Source organism: Lepidothrix coronata, unplaced genomic scaffold, assembly GCF_001604755.1.
Source record: "Lepidothrix coronata isolate B3197 unplaced genomic scaffold, Lepidothrix_coronata-1.0 Scaffold4, whole genome shotgun sequence".
NCBI lineage: Eukaryota > Metazoa > Chordata > Aves > Passeriformes > Pipridae > Lepidothrix > Lepidothrix coronata.
In genome coordinates this window covers 10,010,336-10,032,472 of record NW_016690184.1, presented here as the reverse complement: position 1 = coordinate 10,032,472, position 22,137 = coordinate 10,010,336, and the positions used below count along the sequence as shown (strand labels likewise).

Genomic DNA, 22,137 nt, shown 5'->3' with positions numbered 1-22,137 from the left:
AGTACTAGACAGCTGTATCAGTACTGAACCAGCACACTTGTTATAACAACTACTGTCTAATTTGATTCTCAGCAGACTGGTCTGATTACATCAATTAGAGCATCTGGCAGGACACGCTAGTATTTATTCTTTGACACCAGCAGCTAAAGAATAGTTTGACCATGGTAGCAGCACTGTTGGAATTCTCTCTTCAGAAATCACAAGACCCTCCAAAACAAGAACCGGAAGTGTCCACTCAAACACCTATGTGGTTTGGATAAGTACTTTGGATAAGGTGGCAGCACAGCTGCATTGGGCACCGTGGCATCCAGCTACTGCTCCAATAATCAAACTACAACGTTGAACAGTACAACTACTCATTTTTACCTCTAAATTGACACTTTGGGAATGTACTCATAACCTTTCACTGAACGTCATTTGAGATTTAATAACCTCAAAGTCATCTTCTGAAGAAAACTGCCTTTCTTAAGATGGAACAGTATAACTGTTATAGCAATTTAGACTGAAGGTCTGCTTTGCTCAGTGCCCCATCTCAGACAGGGACTATCAATTAAAAGCTTAGAGAAGAATATGGCAAACTGAACTTACAATAACAGAATTTTTTTCATGAAAAGCTTTACCAACCTCTCAGACTTCCTAAGGGACCCAGTTTTCAACAAGGGTCTGTGTAGGTCCAACCATGAAGTCTGTCAGCCTAGCATTTCACATACTGCAGATCTGAATTCTTCACATTATTGAAGCAAACTACTAGACTAATTCAAGCTGAAAATGACCTCAAATGCTACTTTTCTGCCTAACAGATAAAAAAATTTTCACACCACTAATATAGTTTTCTACAGTTTATTTTTTTTTACAATTTTCTTGCTGTTCTCACACTACAAAATTACTGTCCTTCTCAGTTCATAAGTCCACCTTGACATGTTAAAGCATATCTGCCTTCTCTTGGTAATACATGATCTTTCCAGAATGATTAGTAATACTGGAAACATTGCTGCAAGCTGAAGCTGCAAATCTAAGCAATCCAAGCAATCCAAAGATTGGAAATATCTGAATTAGGTTCTCTGTGATAACTCAGTTTGAACTTAGCTGTACATTATGGCATCCAAGGAAAAAAGGTTACCCCCCCTTCCTTTTGGGGATTCACAGTTCATTCACTGAACGAGCCCATTCTGCTCTGGGAGCACGGTGGGGCTGAGTAATGAAGGGGAGCATATTTGCAGGCTCATAAATTCCAGGTTCCATTGAATGTCTTCAAGAACCAAGGATAAGACTGCACAGCCCTTTCACAGCCCCTCCTGAGCCTGTTCGGGTAGGGTCTGCAGCAGTTAGAGCTGAGAGAGCAAGACAAATCCAGTCCTACTGAGCTGAAGAACAAGGTCAGTGAGAAGCTGTCATCTTGGAATTTAGTCTATAACTAGGGTAGGAAACTTTTTCAGCTCAAATCAGTGCATAGCTTTCATCTCTTTATGATCAACTGCAATATGCTTAATACTTTTTATTAACATAAAAAGACAGCAATAACAAAAAGACAGTAGAGATACAGACAGACAAGAAAAGCGACAATTGCAGTTAATTATCCTTTAAGAAGGAAAAAAGCTCAGGTAAAACTTTGGGATGGGATGAGAAATGAAGATGCCACCTGAAAGAATGCAAAAGAGCAAAACTGTCATCTCCTCTTTGACTTCTGAATTTAAATTAGAAGGATTTTATACTACAAACCAGATAAAGTATTTGATTTCACCTTCTATCGCACCCAGGAATTTGGGTCAAAAGAGGTTACATTTATTCTCTGAACTGCAAGTAGCATCTAAAGGGCCCTATTCTATGTATTAGGTACACAAAAAGCTATAGCTAAAATAGTAAGAATCGGAAAACCATTATCTTCATCTTACTAATGCAATCTGAGGCAGAGTTTTAAAGTACTTCAAGTAAAATTAAAAAAGTCGTGGCAGAGAAATGCCTACAAGCAGAAAATGCCTACTAGCAACTTAATATTAACACTCCCACAAGTGTTTTGAGTCATGACTACTCAGCTTAGAATTGACTCAAATGAAAAGAAAAAACAAAATACCAAAAATATCTTTAGATCATATTTTAAGAGAAAAACCTCTTCTACAGAAAACGAGCCTATGATTACTGATTTTATTATCATTAAAGAAATGAGCCTAAAAAAAAAAAAAGCCTTCAGTTTTTTACTTACTTCTTCCATTAGCTTTTCATTTGGTGATCCTGAACAAAGACAGACCAGGTAGGTTTGTTTGAAATTGCCTTTTGTACTGATTTCTGGATGGTCAGAGCAGAGTTTTGCCAGGGCAGTAGCTTGCGTTAATTGCTTTGTTTTCATTAGGTGCTTAATACGCATATCCAGCAGGACAGGGCCTTCAGACACTAAAAATTCATTCACTTAAAAAAAAAAAAAAGCCAAAACATTATATGCATGTTGCAGAGTTAACAGACGACATTTACTCATTTACGGTTGACCCCTGAAATTTATACAAATCAAAACAGTCCCAAAAGGTATGAAGCAAAGATGAGGAAAAGCTTCTGTGTGAACTGTACTTCTTTATCATAAGAATTCCCTGTCACAGGCCTTGTATCTCCTTGCAGGTTTTAATTAATTCTAATTTCTTGGCAAAACAGATACACAAAACAAATTTAGAAAGCACATAAATATTAAAATATTTAGATACCCTTTAATTATAGCTCTACAGAAAGGCAACACAAAGCCACTGCTCTCACATCCTTTGTACATTTGTGCTACACCTTTGCTAACAGTTGTCTTTTAAAGATCTTGCTATTAAAGGATATATCTGAACTGCTTTTTATTGGTGTTACGTTTTGTATACACATCCATAGAATGCAGTCAAACTTATTTAGAAGTTTTTCAGTACAAATAAGTTTCCTACAAAAAGAGGCTTATCTTGTATACATTTGACTGTGCATAGTTTAAAACTTATAAGACATGGGTATTACCTGTATTTTTCAGATATGCTCCTACCAGAGTTAAACTCTGTAGTCTATGCTAACAACTCAACTCTAGGTGCTCTAGGGGAAGGCATAAGAATCCTACAAAAAAGGGGAGCACAGGTTAACAGTCCTATTCTTAAATATACATCTTGAGTCTAATCCAGATCTTCAAGACCAAAACTGTTTCAGCTTTGAAGCATGAGGTGTAGTACTACCTTCAAAATATTTAAAGTCAGTTATTAAAACTAGACACCTAGGCAATCACTTTTGCTTAATTCTTTTGACATCAAACCCTCCCTGAGGCAACTGTTTCCTCAACGTGGATATACACTGAATAAAAAAATATTTTGGTTTTCAATTATCCATATTTCAATTTCATGACATATTCTCAAAACTTTTAAAATCAGCAAAATTCAGAATTTTCTACTGTTTTTTGTTTCCATTCTTTCGTGAAAAACAGCAGATTCATTATACACTTTCACTAATAGGGTAAAATGTTGATCTTTTCTAAATGAGCTTTTTTCCAGCCTTTGAGTATTTTCATCCCCCCTTCCCAAAACCTTTCAGAGGCATTTCCACTGCTTACTTTCTGACACATCTTGGTAGAAACCTTCACGATATTAATCTTAATTTACTTGCCCTTAATTTCACTTGAATCATGTTACCTGTTTACTTTATTAATGTTTTCTTGACTTTTAAAGTCCTGTTTGGTCTTAATGAAATAAGTATTTTCAGCATGTGAAAAATTGTGTCGCTAGTATTTGGAGTCTTAGTATATCAAACATGAAGTTTACTAAAGGAAAAATAATTATCTCATTTTATTCTTTGCTTCCTCCCATCCTAGTTAGTTTTTGATTCATGACTGTCATTTTATCTCTTGATTTCTCCTTTTTCTAGCTACTTATACAGAATATTGCTAAAAGTCCATCTTGAAATTGAAATTAGGTCAACTGTGTTCTTTATCACTTTAGTACACAAAATTTTAGGGCAGAATATATAGCCTTTTGCAGAAATCAGGCTTGTTAGACCTCATCAGTATCTTTCATGCATTTTCAGATTTATAGTTGAATTATCATCCCAACCAATTTCTCAATTATTTATTCAGGATTCTTGTGCCCTGTGACAAATGATCAGCGATAACTAACTCATGCGTAAAAATACCCAAATTAAATATTAATTCCTTCTTCCTCTCCCCATGTTGATGAAGCTATAACCAGATTTTTATTCACACAGGAACAAAGGAAAACCAGAGCGCACTAAAAGACAATTGGCAGACAGTAGCCATTTTTTGTATTTATTAGAGGACATTTGCCTTTTAAGCAGCAGATGAACGTTCCTTTAATGTCATTACCAATGCCTTACAAAAAACATTCATACTCTTGTCAACCCACAAATGACCCAGTGATTAACTACATTCAATAGTTTCAGCCTTGCTCTTCCTCTACCAGGTTCCAATAATCCGTTCACTCATAACATTTAGTCCCAGATAGTCTGCCTGGAATAACATTGGAACATTTTACCTTATGTCTGTAACAAGATACAGGAAGACCTTAAACTTTAAGCTATATCGGTAACCCAAGATGTTTCACTCTGATTTATTATTATAATTACTGCATTTAATATTTCAGACTCTATGTTCTGTCTGCTAGAACTCATTAATCCCCTTCCTTTAGTGTTTACTGCTTCAGCCAGCCTGTGTTGCATAAGCATCAGAACATTTTCTGTTATCTTCTCAACAAGATATAGGAAGACCTCAGGGTTAAAGCTACATATTAGCTCTTAAGCCTTTATTCTAATCCAAGTGATTATAACCATGAAGTTTAACATTTGAAAGCTCATTCAAAACATGAATTTTAATTATATATATTTCGTAACTGAACTACAGATGACATTTTTAGACAAAAACAGTGCCAAGGTTACAGGAGTAAATCTATGATGGGGAACAGTCTTAAGGATGAGATTTTGATGTTTTTGTGGGGTTTTTGTTTTTTAACATTCAATAAATATGTTTTATCTTGCAATGTCTATTTCAAAAGTTATTGTAGAAAAATAGTAACAAATTGACAATTGTAAATTCATAAAACCGCTTTGAGGCATAAGTGCTTTTCTAGCACAAGTCACTGAATTGAGCACAAACCCTGAAGTATTTAATGGGAATGATTCTTGGAAAAATTATTAAATGTAATTTTAGTGCAATGTTCTCCTGCTCATTGAAATTTGCAAATATGTTTGTGCAAGGCACGTGCAGAATTCATGTAAAATTACTAAACTAACATGAGAGAAAAAAAGACGAGCAGATGACATTTGACAGGTGGTACTATGATCTACTCACTCTAGCAAATTAGCTTGCGGACACTGGAATATAATCTTTTAGACACAGTTTCCCTGTTACTCCCTTGAATCCCATAGCTGGCATGTCAGGTCCTACTAAGCAAGGGATTCCAAGCCAAGTCTGCGAGGATGACCATGAACTTTTATTACAGAAAATGCTTATACTACACTATGGATTAAAACAGAAAAAGTAATCCATAGATTAGCAGCACATGAGCACAGGAACAACCCACAAGCACAATTCTGCAGTGATAGGTTCTCTATGGTTGACAGTCCACACACGTATGTCATGTTTTGGCTGACCAGAGGACTTGTAGAGCACAAAGCAAAGAACATTTGCCTTATAAAGCACTCATAATCCTACGATGCTACCCTTCATCAGTTGCAGGGTAGGTATAGATTTATCTACCACAGACCTTTATGTCTTCTCAACCTTGCTCTGGCCAAGAAGGATGAAACCAGGGAGTGAATGTACATGTGGACAACCCACCTCAAAGAACTTCAGTTACTAGTCAGTAACCTCTTTAGTCATCTTCAGGTGTTTGTCCACATGTGCATTCACACCATGGGTGACTCTGAACTGGACTCCATACTTTCATATTTACCAGGAGCTGGGACTCAGAATCCTTCATACAAACAGCAACTCAGCACAATTCTGTTGAATGCAGCACCAATCCCAGATGCCTTTATGATGGCATACTGTCTGGTGAAAGGGTAAAAAGTCCACAGGGCTTCTTTGAATATACCCAGAATGAAAATACTAGGTTTTTTGTTTCTCTCAAAAGCAAGGCTGCTGGTATCATTCAACTTCTGGTGACAGATGCTCTGATTACTGAAAATAGTTCCATGCTGGCTGTTAAATTCTGCCTGTTATCCATGTTGATAATCTCTGAATAGTGATGGTAGTATCCTTGATGCTTTTTTCAGTGGGACATTCTTCAGAAGCCTGCCTACTACATTTACACTTATGAAAAATTCAAGAACTTAACTCTTGGCATCCAGGTTTAAATCTCTAAGGGTAGTCAGAATCAGGTATCAAAAAAGCAGTGGCAGCATGGCTTTTTGTCGGGTTATCCAAGCTCGTTTTCCTCTAGACAGTTCCTCCACTCACCCTCAGTACCAGCTGAGGAGATACCAACGACAGCTTTGAAGGATTACACCACCACTACCAGAAAACGACAATCTCAAGGATGGAAGAACAAGTTCGTTCTGAACAGCACAAGCCACACTGACAGAAACTGAGGATGAAAGTGCAGTAGTAGAGTGTTTCACCACTGAACAGGCTATCACATAACCCCAAACACTGAAGCGTAATTCAGCTTTCAGTCAATGGCACACTAAGAAATAAGGCCGGATAGACAGCCACACAACTTCAGGAAACCTATATTTTTGGTTGTTGTGAATTCAAATCAGCTTTAATTCTAGAATAAGATCAGTCCTGGTCTCAAATTAGGCTATCTGGTAGTTCAGGAGGTATCCAGTAAGACAAGAGACACACTATGATGTGAAAAAGTAAGACAACCTTAGTAAGGTTTCCTTCCCTAAACAATTAATGAAGTGGAGAAACGTGGAAAATTCCTCTCTCCAAACACATGTACTGCTTGTTCATCATATGCAATGTCAAGAAAAAAAGCAGTCGTGCAGGTGAATTCTGAAGTAGAAGCAGGTCCAGTCAGCATGCAAATGCAATGAAATGTCTGACAGTAACATGGAACCAGCTGATGAGTGCATGAGCAGGTGAACCATTTCCTTTCTGACTAGTCAGTGATCACAGCTAATACAACCTTCTTGAATTTAATGGTGTGGATATTTTATTTTCATATGTCTTTCCAGATTTCTTTCTGCTTTGGTACTGAGACTAGTTGTTCCCACTGTCTGAGGCTGATGGTAAGTGATAGAGTGGTGCTCCACAGAAAAGAATGTTACCAATCCGCTCCCAATGGATCTTTGAAATATTATTTGAGAAGACTGGTACTTTGCTATCCCTGTGACCCAAAGGGATTCTGTAATTTTGGGCGATACTTCTCAAATGTCTACAATGCTACATAAACAAAACTCCAAATCTGACAAACGTTCTTTAAAGGCATAGGAGATAGGTTTAGAGTGGAAAAAGACGAAAATTCACATGAACAAACAAGTAGTTTACAGATCCTAAGCACACTTTTAAGAGGTAATACTGCTGAGGAACCATAATTTGAATAAGGAAGTTGCAGCCTAGTCACATAATTGTTGTCCTGTTGGGTAAAGACATAAGCAAGAGACAGAGGCAAGAAACAAGAAGATATGAGGAACTGGGGGAAGGATCTGTCCTTTCAGCACTGAACTGCTTACGTGGAACATTGCCTGGGAGCTCTTAAATTAATGCAGATTGATCCATGACGCAAAACCAAACAGATCTGGGAAACTCAGAAGGAGTTTCTCAGAAAATCTCTCAGATGGCAGTCACAAGTAATGCTGTCAACTCCAGATATGCACTGAGGAGGCCCACAGATGATAACCAAAGATCCTACTGGCGATTCAGTTGCTGCAAATAAATTTTCTTTGGAGTCACCAGCCAAGAACAACAAAAAATATATTTCTCAGCTCATCAGGGATCCAAATACTCATTTCCAGGCTATTCCTCCACACAATATAGACTAGCATTGTGGGAACAAGTACAGTCACAAATGACAATAGTCATGTTTCACTTGCAGAGGAAGAGAGATAAATTTTCTTCAGAAACAACTCAAGTGGGGTATCAGCATTAAATAGTTCCCAAGAAGAGATTCTCTTTTATTCTTTTATTTATTATTATAGAATCTAGTAACTTAAGCAGCGTTTTCCAACTTCTGTGGTCATGGACTAAAAATCCAGGGCCATGCCAATGTTTGTCACCCAAGCAGGTGACAAAACAAGTAGCTGAATACTTCTAATGTGAAAAGATCTTATATGTGCACAAAACCACAAATCTGCATCTACTGTATGCATGTAATTCCTGCACTACAGTTCAAAACGGATTTTCCTATTTTATATCATAGTACTGTATCAACATCTTGTAGTAATGCAGCAATACTCATCAGCAAAGAAATCAGTGACAGGCATGCTGTTCTCAACACTGCTTTAAACAACTGGGTATTGATCCTCTGGTTTTTTTCGAGCTCCTTAGTGCGCAAATCCTTACAAACACACATTCATCAGAAAACCAAGCAGTGCCCAAGGCAATCAGGAGTAAGACAAATACTTAATGACATGGCACTCAGAGAACAGTCTCCCTAACATCTTAGGAAGCGAGTACTTCCTGCTCATATTTAGGTGGAGCCCATGCAACAGACTATTCTCAAAACTAGGAGTGCAAGAGCGACTATTCTCAAAACTAGGAATGCAAGAGAACAACCTAGTTCAGAGAAGCCTGCATTTCCTCATCTGTAATGAGAACGAAAAAGCTGCACTGTGTGATCAGAGAACATGAACTTATCTCACACTATGTCCTGGGTTTGTAAAACTGAAAATAAAGGAATCCAAAAGTATCGACCTCTGAGATGAAACAGACACCTAGCTGCACTTCCTACAGGAGATGCAAAGAGGTAAACTGTCCTTCAGGAGTCAACAACAGAGGCCTTCTATAAGAGATAATCACCGACTCAGTAAATACCCGGTTATGGCAACGATTCTGAATAGGTCATAATTGAGATGACTAAAACTGGAATAAAATAAAAAAACCATGAAGGAATAACTGAAACAAATAGAGGCATCAAAAGCTTAAGAGGATGATCAGGAAAAACATCTCCAATCTCAACTAATAATTTCACCTCCAAAAGACAAATGTTTACACTAGCCATTACTCAAAGACTGAGTTAATCAAATCTGCCAAATGATAATAACCCCGTGTAACAAGCTGACTGCTTAAATACTTGGGAACTTCTGAAATAGCAAATGGTAAAGGCAACATTAAGAACAAAAAAGCAAAGTCCTGTAAGTGAAGTTTACAAATATTCCAAAGACTCTTATACTGGAGTTCAGGTTGAAGACTGCTAAGAGGCAGTTGTCCACTGAGAGAGGGTAAGTGGTAGAACACTGGGAATACTTGATTACAGACAAGGAAAATAGGACAATAATTTTGGTATTATTAAAATATCCTTTCAATTAGCAAGAAGATAACACAAAATAATGCATTATTACAGAGAATGACAATAGCTAGAAAACAGCTTGTCAACTGAGATACAAAAATAGGGATGTGTAATAACAACAATCTTGCCACTGATACAAGCAACAACTGTTATATGATTCAATCAATCAAGTACAAGGCATAAACATCCCTGAGTAAACAACATTCAGAAGCAAAAGGAATCCTGAAATGTCTGTAAAAAACTTTGCAGGAAAACACTGATAAAATGAACAGTCATCAAAACCAAACTCATTAAGAAATCACGAAATGGGTAAGGTTGGAAGGAACCACAATGATCCAACCTCCGTACTCAAGCAGGGTCATTCAAGAACACATTCCACAGGATTGAGTTCAGATAGTTCTTGAGTATCTGCAGGGAGGGAGACTCCATAACCTCTCTGGGCAATCTATTCCAGTGCATGGTCACCTGCACAGTAAAGAAGTTCTTCTTCATATTCAAGAGGAACTTCTGCACATCAGTTTCTGTCTGTTGCCTCTTGTCCTATTGCTTGGCACTACCAAGAAGAGCCTGACTCCATCTTGACACCCTCTCTTCAGATAGTTATAGACATGGGTGAGGTCCCCTCTCACTTGTCTCTTCTCAAGGCTGAGCAGGCCCAGCTCCCTCAGCCTTTCCTCATAAGAGAGATCCTCCAGTCCTTTAATCATCTTTGTAGCTCTCTGCTGGACCTGTTCCAGGAGCTCCATGTCTCTCTTGTACTGAAGGGCCCAGAAGCAGACACAGCACTCCAGATATGGCCTCACCAGGGCAGAGTAGAGGGGCAGGATCACATCCCTTGACCTGTTGGCAATGCTCTTCCTAAAGCACCCCAGTATACCACTGTCCTTGGCCACAAGGGCTGTCTCACAGACAGCTTGTTGCCCATGAGGACCCCCAGGTCCTGTTCCACAGAGCTGCTATCCAGCAGGTCAGCCCTCAGTCTGTAATGGTACCTGGGGTTATTCCTCCTCAGGTGCAGGACCCTGCATTTCCCTTTGTTGAATTTCAGACAGTTCTTCTCTGCCCATCTCTCCAGTCTGTCAAGGTCCTTTTGAAGGACTGCATGGCACTCTGGGGTACTGGCCACTCCTCCCAGCTTTGTGCCATCAGTGAACTTGATGAAGGCACTCTACTGGTCTCTTGTGCCAGAGATTCCTGAGGGCTGGTTTTGTCACTGAAGATCAATGCAAAGAAGGTAAGTAACTCTGCCTTCCCTGTGTTTGCTGTCAACAGGGTCCTCTCTCCAGTTAATAATGGGCCTACACTGTCCTTTGTTTTCCTTTTTTTTTACTGGTGTATTTGAAAAAGCCCATTTTGTTGTCATTGACATCCTTGGAAAGATTTAATTCCAGATGGGTCTTGGCCTTCCTTGTCTCATTTTGACTTATTCCGATAACCTCTCTGTCTTCATTCCAAGTGGCCTGACTCTGCTTCCATCTCCTGTGTATTTCCTGCTTATGCTCGAGTAATGACAGGAGTTCTTTATTCAAGCATGGAGGTCTCTTGCCCCCTTTGCCTGATTTCTTGCTCATTGGAATGCATTGTTCTTGACCCTGGAAGAGATGATCCTTGAATATCAACCAGATCTTTTGGACCCCTTTCCCCTGCAGGACCTGTTTCCATGGGATTCTTCCAAGAAAATCACTAAAGATGCTAAGATGAGCTCTCCTGAAGTCCATGGTTACAATTGTACTTGCTACCCTGTGTCCTTCTCACCCAATGCTGAACTCATAAGGGAGTTCTTAAAAAGCCTCAACTATAAGGCGAGTAAAATATTAATTAAACCTCTCTCTTACAAGTACCTTTCTGTTACGATGGCTAGAGGGTGGTTGATAGGAAGCTAGTAAAGGAGTACCCCAGGGAACTCTGAGAACTGCATGCAAATCCACAATCTCTATCAGATGCGTAATAAATAATTTAAAGAAGCGTCAAAATGTAAATCTTGTGGAAGAGTAAGCACAACTTTTGTAAAAAAAAATAAATCAGATTATACATTTACTGGACTTATCCAAGAGAGCTGTGGTAGTATGAATAAAAGGAGATCCAATTAATTTTCTAAAGGCACTAAAAGAAGTCCCTCAAATCCCTAGAAGACAGCAACCTCTCTTGGTAGTAAAACAAAGATCCTTGTACAGGTAAATTATCAGTTAATAGAAAAAGAAAAGAAAAAAAACCCAACAAACTTAGTGGGTTTCTGGAAGATCCGTACCAGGGACCTCTACCTATATCCAACATTTTTACAAATGTTTGGAAAGGGGCAGTAGAGAACAAGGTCACAAAACACGCTGACAAAAGCAGGGTAATTAAAACATGCTAGTAGTCCATAATATGGCATAACATTCAAAACTAAAATCTTGTTAAAATCACCAAAATTATTATCATTGTGGAAAAAATGTCCTAACTGTATATACAGAAAAACAGGCAGCATGCTAGGGGAAAGTGCTAACACTGAAACAGGTACTAGTCCTCAAGGAAGAAAAATGTCTGGTTTAGTCCTGATTTAAGAAAACACTGGTTCAATGCTCAGTCAAGAAGCAAGTCTAATGTTAGGAAACATTATGAAAGGAATGCAGAAGGAAGCAGAAAATCAGTACACCTCCGTACTGACTGCTGGATAAACCTTTGGTTCCCCATATGAGGAATGGGGCAGTCAAGCAAGAAGATACAGAATAGATATGATTGAAGAGAGAAGATACGACAGCAGTCTAACGAATCATGTCTTACGATGCATTCATTAAAAGACAAGAATTGTTTACTTGTTAACAAATAGAGATTATCATATGAAATAAGCAGGTACCATGCTAAAGGCAGGCAGACAGTAAAAGGAACTAGTTTACTTGATATAAGAACAGTGCAGCTCTGCCACAGGTGCTCAGGTGTGACACTTCATAAAGATTCTAAGACCAATTTTGCAAAGAATCAAAAAAACAGCTAAGACTTATTAACACAAGGATATCTGTTCTGAATTGCAACCATCAACAATGGAAATAATATATCAGGACAGTATCACTGTAAGCCCCTGTTGATCGTATACCCTTCCCCACACAACTGCTATCAGCCATTCTCAGAACTCAGGTCCAAACGAATCTTCGGCAATGGCCCTCTTGGCATTTCATAACTGAGTCAAGGCCATTCTCATTAAATATATATATATATATATATATGTACAGTTTGGCTTTTTTTATGTTTACATCAAGTAGTTTTTGTACTCTAGTACTGAACTTATCCCATTGCAAATTAGCCTGTATGTAAACTCCCTTCACACGGCTTATAAAGAAAACTGCAAGAGATCTCAAGGTATGGTTATGTTTTGTGTGAAATGCTAACATATCTTGTCTATTCCTATGAACATAATCTCAATAATTCAGACAATGCTACACATATATTTATTTATACAGCTTATAAACTATCACAAACTATATGAAACAAAGAATTTCCATGTATCATAATAACATATCAATGTATTATAAAAACGAGATATATTTTATCCCAACCATAATTTTAAATTTTACCTTTATCTGGGTCCAACTGTTCCTGGGAAAGAATACCACACAATACTGGGTTCTTCCACACTCCTTTCTCTTGTGTAAGTGTAGTTAAAATGTGCAGTTCCCGGCTGCCATTTTCCATCAAGTTTTTATGAGCCACCTGAATAATATGTTTTACAAAACAAAGTATTGTTAAAAAGACATTAAAAATGAGTCTTTCACACTCCTTTATACCTTATGTGGAAAAAATAACCCCTTACCAGACAGAGAGTTAAATGTATAACAAACTAATCTTAATATTCAGTCGATACAGATCTTACTTCTGCCACTGTTGCCTAAGATTCAGGCTGAGAAATGAAAACAACTGAGTCCTCAAACTCACCTTGAGATTTAATAACAGGGCTACTTCTGAAATTTCTGAAACTAAATTTTGAAATAGGTCTCTCTTTTAAAAATGGACGAGCAATTTCTCTGGTCCACATATTGGTCTGGTACCAGCTGCCTAAACTATTACTCTTCTCAAACACTTCAGCGGCTCAATTTCTAAGTCCTGGAGACACTGAAAAAACATTTTTGTAATTGCAAAAGATTTTAGCTGTAAGACCTCACTGCATGGTTCTATGCAAAGATGAAAGCAGGTTGGAGTCTTAAAATGAATTAAAATACTTTTCACTGCATTTATATACTAGTATAAATCTAGGAGCAGACATACACTTGGGAGTAAACAAAGTACCTGCAAAAATCAGCTGAAGTAGTGATGCACAACTTACACTGGTCCTTAAAAAAAAGAAGGTTCACATCTTTCTTTTCCATTTTCTATTATTTTTGACCTGCTCTGAAGGCTGTAGAACACCTCAGCAAACACATCTCTTCAGAACTGATTTATATAAGGCAGTTGCTAATCAAAATTCACTATAAAATAATCAGCCTTTCATCTTCCTATGTTATTTAGGCTGAGAATCCTGAGTCAGCAGTATCTGGTCTTTTTCAGTATTATTCTTTCCTCCTCCCCAATCCCCTTTTCTTCTAAATTGTAGACAGGACCTCCCACTACATATTTGTGATAAATACTGAGGAGCAGAACTTGTTCCAACACTCTCCTTTAAAGCAGAGCTCTAACCTTAACCAGCTAGTGCCCTCTGTGAGATCTAACAATCCTGCAGTATCAAGAGGCCTTTCATTCATAAGTTTCAAATGTACAACCACATATAGTAAATAATGACTTATATGATAGTTTTTCATTTCTAGGAGTGTTAATAGACAAATATATCTTAAAACATGAATTTTCTTTCAATAATGTGTAAATATTTTTTCTCCACAGCGGCTGCATGCAGGTGAACATGAGCTTCAGCAATTACTGCAGAGTACATAGGATTTCCAGCTGAAGGCTTTGCTCTTTACAGACATGCTACATGCTCAACATTCCTAAGTTTCCAAACCATTCTGAAAAGCTATTAAGACTTCACTCCATGAATCAAACTCACCTGTACAAAAGCCTGAAATTCTTCCCATTTATTTTCAGGTAAATCCAGAGGCAGACACAGTAGAAGTTCAATACAGCTTCTGAAAGTCAAATGGAAGAATCATTTGAGGCAATTTTTGACTTTTAAAACATATAATCAACAATTCTTTATTCTAATATCCAAACGGTTATTGGTTTGAAACATCAGTCACAAAAGTTTGCTTTCTTTGAACGCATAAAGAAAAGAAGGTCCTAGACACTCTTGCAGAAACTGTGAAAGCAAACTCTCTGAAGATACTGTTAAAAAATAAAAAAAAAAGGATTTGTCATCAAATCCGATCCTCTAAAAGCCTGTGTAAACTGATGCACTTTCAGATTGCAAGTAGATCAATAGTAGCAAAGTGTTTCAAGCCAGGAATGTTGGCTTGCCCTATATCAGGAGTCCTTCTTGCCTCATTTCAAACAACGAAAGATATTTTCTCTCACATACAGCATCCACCATGAGGAAGGTAGGTGCTTCCTAACCTTTTTAACACCAAATTGGGAAAGCATTTAGGCGGTGCAAAGTTAAAACTGTACTGGTTGGTTTTTGTAACCAAAAAGAAAATACTCACAGTGCTAAACGTTCAAGCACAAAGGCTACATTTTCACACTCAGAGGTAAGATAAGGTCGTGCTTTAACATAACTTCGGATTGCCACCGTGTACACCTCCAGCAGAGGCAGAGGGTCTTCTGATGTTTTCCACTTTTCTGCATATTCCAACAAAGTCTGTTTGGAAAAGGAAAAAACAATCAAAAGTTCAAGAACAAGTGTAAGTTTTAAATTTTATATTCCTCACTAGTAGACCACCCTCCTTAATGATTACATCTCTTCTCCCTAATATGAATTGCATGTTCTCAAAGCATGCCTTTTTCCATTAAAATTTATTGTTTCATTAACAGTTGGAACTTAAGACTCCACACACAATCATTCTCTGATCATACAAAAATGTTATGACTGACACTTCCTCTCTGTGGTACCATCATATGATTCATTTTACTTTCATATTTTCCAAGCATAGAAGCCTGAAGAGCATATCATAATTAAGGCACTGAAAACTCGTTTTTTAGACATTCACCTCTACAGTTCAGCTTCCAAAGCAAGTAAATTTAAAGTTCTAGCCTTTACTTTATCTTCTCTGTCTTGCCACCTTACTGATACAGGTATCTTCAGGACATTGCTTTTTACATGGCCCTGAAAGGAATATGAAGTATGCATTTTAAAGACACCATTTATACACCAAAAAATCATTAGTCAAAAAGCTGTTTTCCTACTTGCCAGGCGAATACCCACAAACAGTGATTTCAAAATAAAACTCACGAGAGTGATGAAATAATCATTACCACCTAAAATACAAAAGGCTTCTATTAATTTCAGTCAAGGCTGGAGGACTCAGACACACATTAAGGGAGAGTAGCTAGTAACGTTCTCATGTCAACATCCAAACCATATCCCTCTTGGATCCCTGCTCTCAAGCCTAGGGTAGCTTAACAGATTGCAATCTAAGTCTACCCTACGGCAGGTTGCACGCAGCCTGTCATATTAAGATGATCAATTTTGCTCTTTGCTTCTTGAGGGGCATAACAGGCAGAAAGCCAAGAGCAAGAGAGAGTAATTTTGGTTGTCCTGACATCCTGCTGAAAGCAGGGCCATTAGAACATGTTGTTTGGAGGAATGTCTGATGGATCTGTAAGCATCCTGAAGGACAGAGACTCTGCAGCCTTTGTGGGCAAACTGTTTCTGTTTGACTATCATTTATCAGGATTTTCCTCCATGAGTACTTAGATGCAGTCACACAGGTTCTCAATAGAGGGATTAATCTCCCTCAACTGGAGCTAGCACAGCTGAGGATGTAGCTGGTGGTCTGCCAGAAGGGCACCCTGGAGGCTGCTCAGGAAGGCAGCTGGGTTGGTGTCTCCAGAGCTGGTCCCCAGCCTCTACTGGTGCACAGGGCTAGTCTCTCCCACCTGCAAGGCTTTGTGCTCGCCTTGGCTGAACTGTGTGTCAGCCCATTCCTCCTGGATACTGACATCCCTCTCAACAGCCTCTCTGACCTCCCTTACCTCACTTGCTCCCACCAGCAGCATCTGCTGCTATCTCCTCATCTGCAAAACCAGCTATTTCATCATAGAAGGAAATTAGGTTTGTCAGGGTGAAAGCAAGTTACATAGCTCATACTGTCAAGGCCATTTAGCAAAAGTCACAGTTCCCCTTTTTATTAAGGTCAGCTATAATTAAAAGAATTTTGACAATACTGGTTCAGTTCTGACAAGGTTTATTCTGGTAGGGCAAATCAGATCCCTCTAAACAACAAAGCTCTTCTGCTCCAGAGTCCCCCACATACCTGAACAAAAAATGGAACAAAGTGGTTCTCAACTCATTGTAACATGAAATGGTAAGATTTTGTTTAATCGTTAATATGCAAATGCGACAATCTAAAAGATCTTGCTATGTCTGAGATACAATGCAACTCAAGTGATAAAATCATACTTGGAGCAAGCTTATGTACTAGAAAGTAAGAAAACCAAACTTTAACTATTCTTGAAAGGCAAGTCAGTCATATTAAAAAAAATACAAGACAACCCAAAACTCGGACTATTCCTATCCTCAACTCTACTAAGCTTAGCCTAATTTAAATTAGCATTAACAGCATTGCCCTGTCTATGCTTGCTATCTGTACTGAGTTAACCAGTGGTACTATTAAGAACATACCTAAAATTCTCATATTTGGCAATGTCCAAAATAAACCCTCTCGATAAAAAATGTCAACTATACTAACTGAATCAGAAAACTGTTTCACGTGGTCATTTGCAGTCACAATACTACCACCAGGTTACATATAACTCATTCTGAACACAGACCAATCGTACTGCATTCTTTTGAATTCGCATTCACAGAACAGGTAAGAAATATGCAGCTTTTAGCAAATGCTGCATTAAAGCCTAATACACAGTCACCTTAAAAGAAGTTACATACTCTATCCCTCTCCTGCAGCAGGAGATGCTTCTGCAGCATCTAGTGCTTCCTACTGGAATCTTGAACCTGACTGGAATATTGTCTGTTTTACTCCAACTGTCAATATGACGCTCTCCCAACAGCAGCAAAAAAGCACCACATATCATGGCAAAGAAATCAAGGAAGAGCAAAATAGAGCTGAAGCATGAAAGAAGCAACAGAGAAGAACTGGATAAATAAGCTAACAATATTAGCAAACATCAGTACCACTTGGTGATTTTGATCAATGCACTAGAATAATCAAATCAGACCAAAGCACTTGGCTTCAAAGAATCTTGAAAGAAACTAAAGCAAAGAGCCTCCCTTTGTCCTAATACTCACATAACCAGAAGTATTATGATTTCTATTACTGACTTGTCATATGTGACATGTTTAAGGATGCCAGTGGCAAAACAGCAAAGCTGAACAAAAAACACTCCAGGAAAGTATACTATAATCCTTCACTTTTGGGGTCTTGAAGCAATGCTTCGGATGGAACAGGCAACAATTTCTTCCTCTTGTTCAGATGATGTAAGTATTCACATTAAAAGAGCGAATAGGACAAGTTTCAGGTTTACATGAATACCACAGACTTGTAGAAGAAACCTTCCTTCCTAACTTGATGTTTCTTGCTAAGTATACAACAGACCAATCAATGCTGCACCTTTCACAGTGTAAAATAAAAACATGCTCATATATAATCCTTTTTCCTTATGGAATAAACTTTTTCTTCTTTTAAATGCTTGGGTATGACTTGTATTTTTGCACAGGAGAAAACAACACACAACGGCTTTTTGTTAAATGAGTATTACAGCTTAACCAATTTTACACTTGCTTAAAAGAAACAATTCTCCCTGTAAAGGTAAAATGTGAAAGCAAGTTACTGGTGCTACTGAATAATAGAGGGACAAACACGGTAATCAGAAATTCAGCACAGCCTACTGTTCATATTGATTTGTAGATATGTTGGGAAAATTCTTTGTGTTCGTTTGGAATGCTACCTAGCTCAAACAGAGTCAGCTTTGTAATTGAAGATAAATAGTTAAAGCTAACATTGTCATAATGAATTACTTTCCTTTCTGATTCATTTGAAACAACATATTTCTCTTTTTAGACTAAATATATTAAAAAATCCAAACCAGAACACAACAACCCACCCCCCAAGCAGTAGCTAACATATCAGACCAAGGCAGTAAGAGGTTGCATAAAGTACCATTTTTACCCAGCTTTTATCCAGGTCATCCAAACTTGTTACAACTGGCCTGGCAGCCAAACAGCCAAATTTGCCAAATAGTTTCTGCCAGTAAATTAAGTTGATATTTAGGAAGCTCATCTATGAAGTCATGAATCCTAGTTAATACTTGGAACAGTAGGTTAACCTATTAAAGACTTGATGTCTAATTTTGAATGTAGCCCACCTACCTTTACTACTTTCCTCTTCAAAAGACCACCACAGTAAGCAACAAGACTAATGCAAGCTTTGGCAAGTGAAGGACATTTCAAACTTAGTTACCAAGCCAGAACAACATATCCTGGAGGTGTCTCAAAGTGTTAAGTTGAGCAGAAGAGGAAAGAAGAGAGGGGTGAGAAAAGAGGAGGCAGGGAGATATAACCAAGTGATTGGTCATCTGAGAAGCCTGATTGAAGAATATCAAGAGGATTCTCGCCTGCCATTACAAAGACAGCAAAAACTAGAACCTGAAGAAGAAACCAAGAGCCTCAGTAGAGAGAATGATTCATAATGGAGGCTGTGGCAAGTGACCAGGGAGACCTGTAACAACTAGATCAGAAGACCTCAAGTTTCATGGGGCAGGAGAGACAGACTTTATAGGCAAGTAGTCAGCATGCTAAAACACTTCCAGCTAGGCAGTATCACCATCTGATCTGCACAAGGGACAATACTGAAGACTGCTGGCCCATTATGACACAATCCAGATAGAATTCTCACAGATAATTAGGAACTTTACAGAAATACCATGTGGACCTTAACACTTGGATGGGAGAATTACAAAAGCACTTGCAGAACCGACAACAGTCTAATGAAGATCTCTACAATTCAAATCCAGATTAATAAGAATAAATTGAAGCAAATAAAATTTCATTTTTAAAATATGAGGTTTAGTACTAGTAGTAAGTAAAAATAGATACAATCAACAGATTGGCAAATTCTCAGAATCCATCATCTAACAAAAAGTATTTGGTGTGCTGGTGACCTGTTACTACGATCTTTTAAAAGTGGCAAATACACTCTATAAAGCAAGCAGAGAAGTCTGCACTATAGCACAATGGCACTAATTTCAGCATTAAATAGTGCTATTTTTATCTCATATATATAGATCAGCCACTTCCAAGCCATTACATGAACTATATTATGCCTGCCACACCCTTCAAAAATATGACAGATTTCCTTGTCTGAGTGTCCCTAGACTATACAGCACTGCCACTGGACAAAGAAAATCAAATTCATTCTGTTTTGCTTAATGAGTTATTGTTGTGCTCTGCTTGCAACCATAAAAAGGAAGAATTTTACCCCCGGCCCTGGGCCTCATTAAGTTATTTATCTCCCTAGTCAGGACATGCTTGTTAATCAAGCCAAGTAGTGCATTCAGAGCACAGCAGCAAGGTTTTGTTCCTCTGTGAGACTGAAATGGGCATTTTATTTTAGCAGCAGCTTACATAGTCAAGAATCCTCCAAAAGGGGAATCATCTTGATCTGTACGATAAAAATAAATATGTATTATATACATGATTTAAACTGCGGAAAATATTTAGCCACAGATTAAGTTTCAAACAATACATTTCATCGTTTTCAATCCTTTATCAAAATCCTGACAAGAATGTTGCTGTAGCAACACACCCACCACAGGATGCTTTGCTACTTTACAAAGTTATACTGAACAGCCCTCTCTGCTAAAACTAGATCTGCAACACCAAAGCAGAGTTTTATACTAAAAGGCGGCATTATTTACTATTAACTGAAGTTACACACGTATGGTCCACATCTGTGTGTTTCTTCACCTCTTAAAAAAATGATTCTTACCCTGTACGTATCTGGATAAGGGCAAGCTTACTTAAATTTATGTATGCCTGGGACTATTATTTTCATTCCTTCCTAAATCCAAAGGACTAAGATGCTGGGAAAGTGACAGACAGCGGTCACACAGGTAAGCTGCACTTCCCAAACCACTTCAGTAACTAGCAAAACCTTTATTTCAGTGACTTTCCTCAAGCATATCCACACAGCAGAAAAGTCCAAGCAACAAGTTTGATACGCTCAAGTTACCTGGAGATGAGTCTTTAGGAGCTGCACACAGAGTGGCTGCAGGAACGCCTTCCATGAAATAAACTCCACAGTGGCAGAGGTAGCAAAGCAATGACAGAGCTCCACGCAAACAGGCAAGCGCAGGAGCAACAGCACTTCTCAGTGAGATCACTGTGCCCCTTTGGGTTCATATTGCGCATTCCCACAAAGGCAGGACTCCCCTCAGTTGGCACATTCCCACCTCTCGCTCCTCCAGTACCTCTCAACAACCAACTGATCCAAAAGAGCAGCTGCTTTCACACGAACCATCAAAGGATCCAATTCAAGAAAAAATTCAAAGCTGGTAAGGAATGCCTACAACTCTGCTAGGATCATCTGAAATTTCAAAGGAAAGTGAGGGCTCCAGCCAAGAAAGAGTGTAACTTGAAAAAAATCAGTGAAGCAGGTATCCCGTATGAACCATGTACATGATTTAAAGAACCTTTTTCTTGGCTTAAGATTCTCCCCTGTGAAGAAGGCAGGTATGTTCTAATGACCAGGGCCATTCACAGCTTGTATCACTAGACGGATCATGAAGAAATGAAAATGAATTGGGGAACGTGGGTTTGGCATCATCATAGAGGAAGATGCAGACAGATGCTGTACACCCTAATGAGCCTGATAACATAACTACTTCAGTCAAATCAAGTTCCACTTACTTCTCTGGACTGGCTTAGAGTTGGATATTTAGGACTAAAGGGACTGCAAGAAAGAACACATATACCATAACTTGATCCAGAAGAAGTGTCCCTCAGGGCTCTTTCTTGGGACCAATGCTATTCAGTATCTTCATTAACGACACAGATACTGGGATTGAGTGCACCATCTGCAATTTGCAGATGACACGAAGCTGAGCGATGCAGTTGACACCACAGAAGGAAGGGATACTGCCCAGAGGGACCCAGACAAGCTTCAGAAATGTATCCACAAGAACATCAACAAGTATCCACAAGAAGTTCAACAAGTCCAAGTGCAAGGTGCTGCACCTGGGTCAGGTAACCCCAAATATGATTCAAACAGATGTTCTTTGTGAGCAGCTGTCTTCTACATTAGATCTTATTATAAACTCAGATCTAGTGCCAGGCATTGCCTTTAAAAACATACAACAAAAGTGACAGGAAGAAGATTTTGCAGTACCACATACTGTTTCTCCCACATAAGTACTGCTCAAGTGCTACTCATCATCTGTACAGTTTTCTTTTCCCACACAAACTGAGGAAAAATAAAACTGTGTGTATTTCCCTCAGGTCATGAAATATATTGTCTGTGGTCAGCTAATGAACAGTGCAAAAAGGGAGTGGTAACTCTATATTGACCTTTAAAAGCTCCATGTTACGACCAGCTTGCAATTATTTCCACTCTTGCTTCCTCGAATTTCTTGTGTACTACTTTAGATAACCAAGAACTAC

General features: G+C 38.4%; 1 protein-coding gene across 3 annotated transcripts in view; it reads right to left on the bottom strand.

Annotated features, from left to right (window-relative positions):
* Positions 1-22,137, bottom strand: part of ZNF292 (zinc finger protein 292) — a 54,564-nt gene that overhangs the window by 15,433 nt on the left and 16,994 nt on the right. The window contains exons 2-5 of one of the 3 annotated variants that reach the window (XM_017825142.1): positions 15,008-15,162; positions 14,416-14,494; positions 12,956-13,091; positions 2,201-2,403 (exon numbers count right to left, since the gene is read on the bottom strand). In XM_017825142.1, the coding sequence (XP_017680631.1) occupies positions 2,201-2,403; positions 12,956-13,091; positions 14,416-14,494; positions 15,008-15,162 (573 nt within the window). Of the gene's footprint in view, positions 1-2,200; positions 2,404-2,973; positions 3,044-12,955; positions 13,092-13,313; positions 13,435-14,415; positions 14,495-15,007; positions 15,163-22,137 lie in introns of those variants that run through there. The other 2 variants (XM_017825152.1, XM_017825159.1) reach the window with 2 other exon arrangements.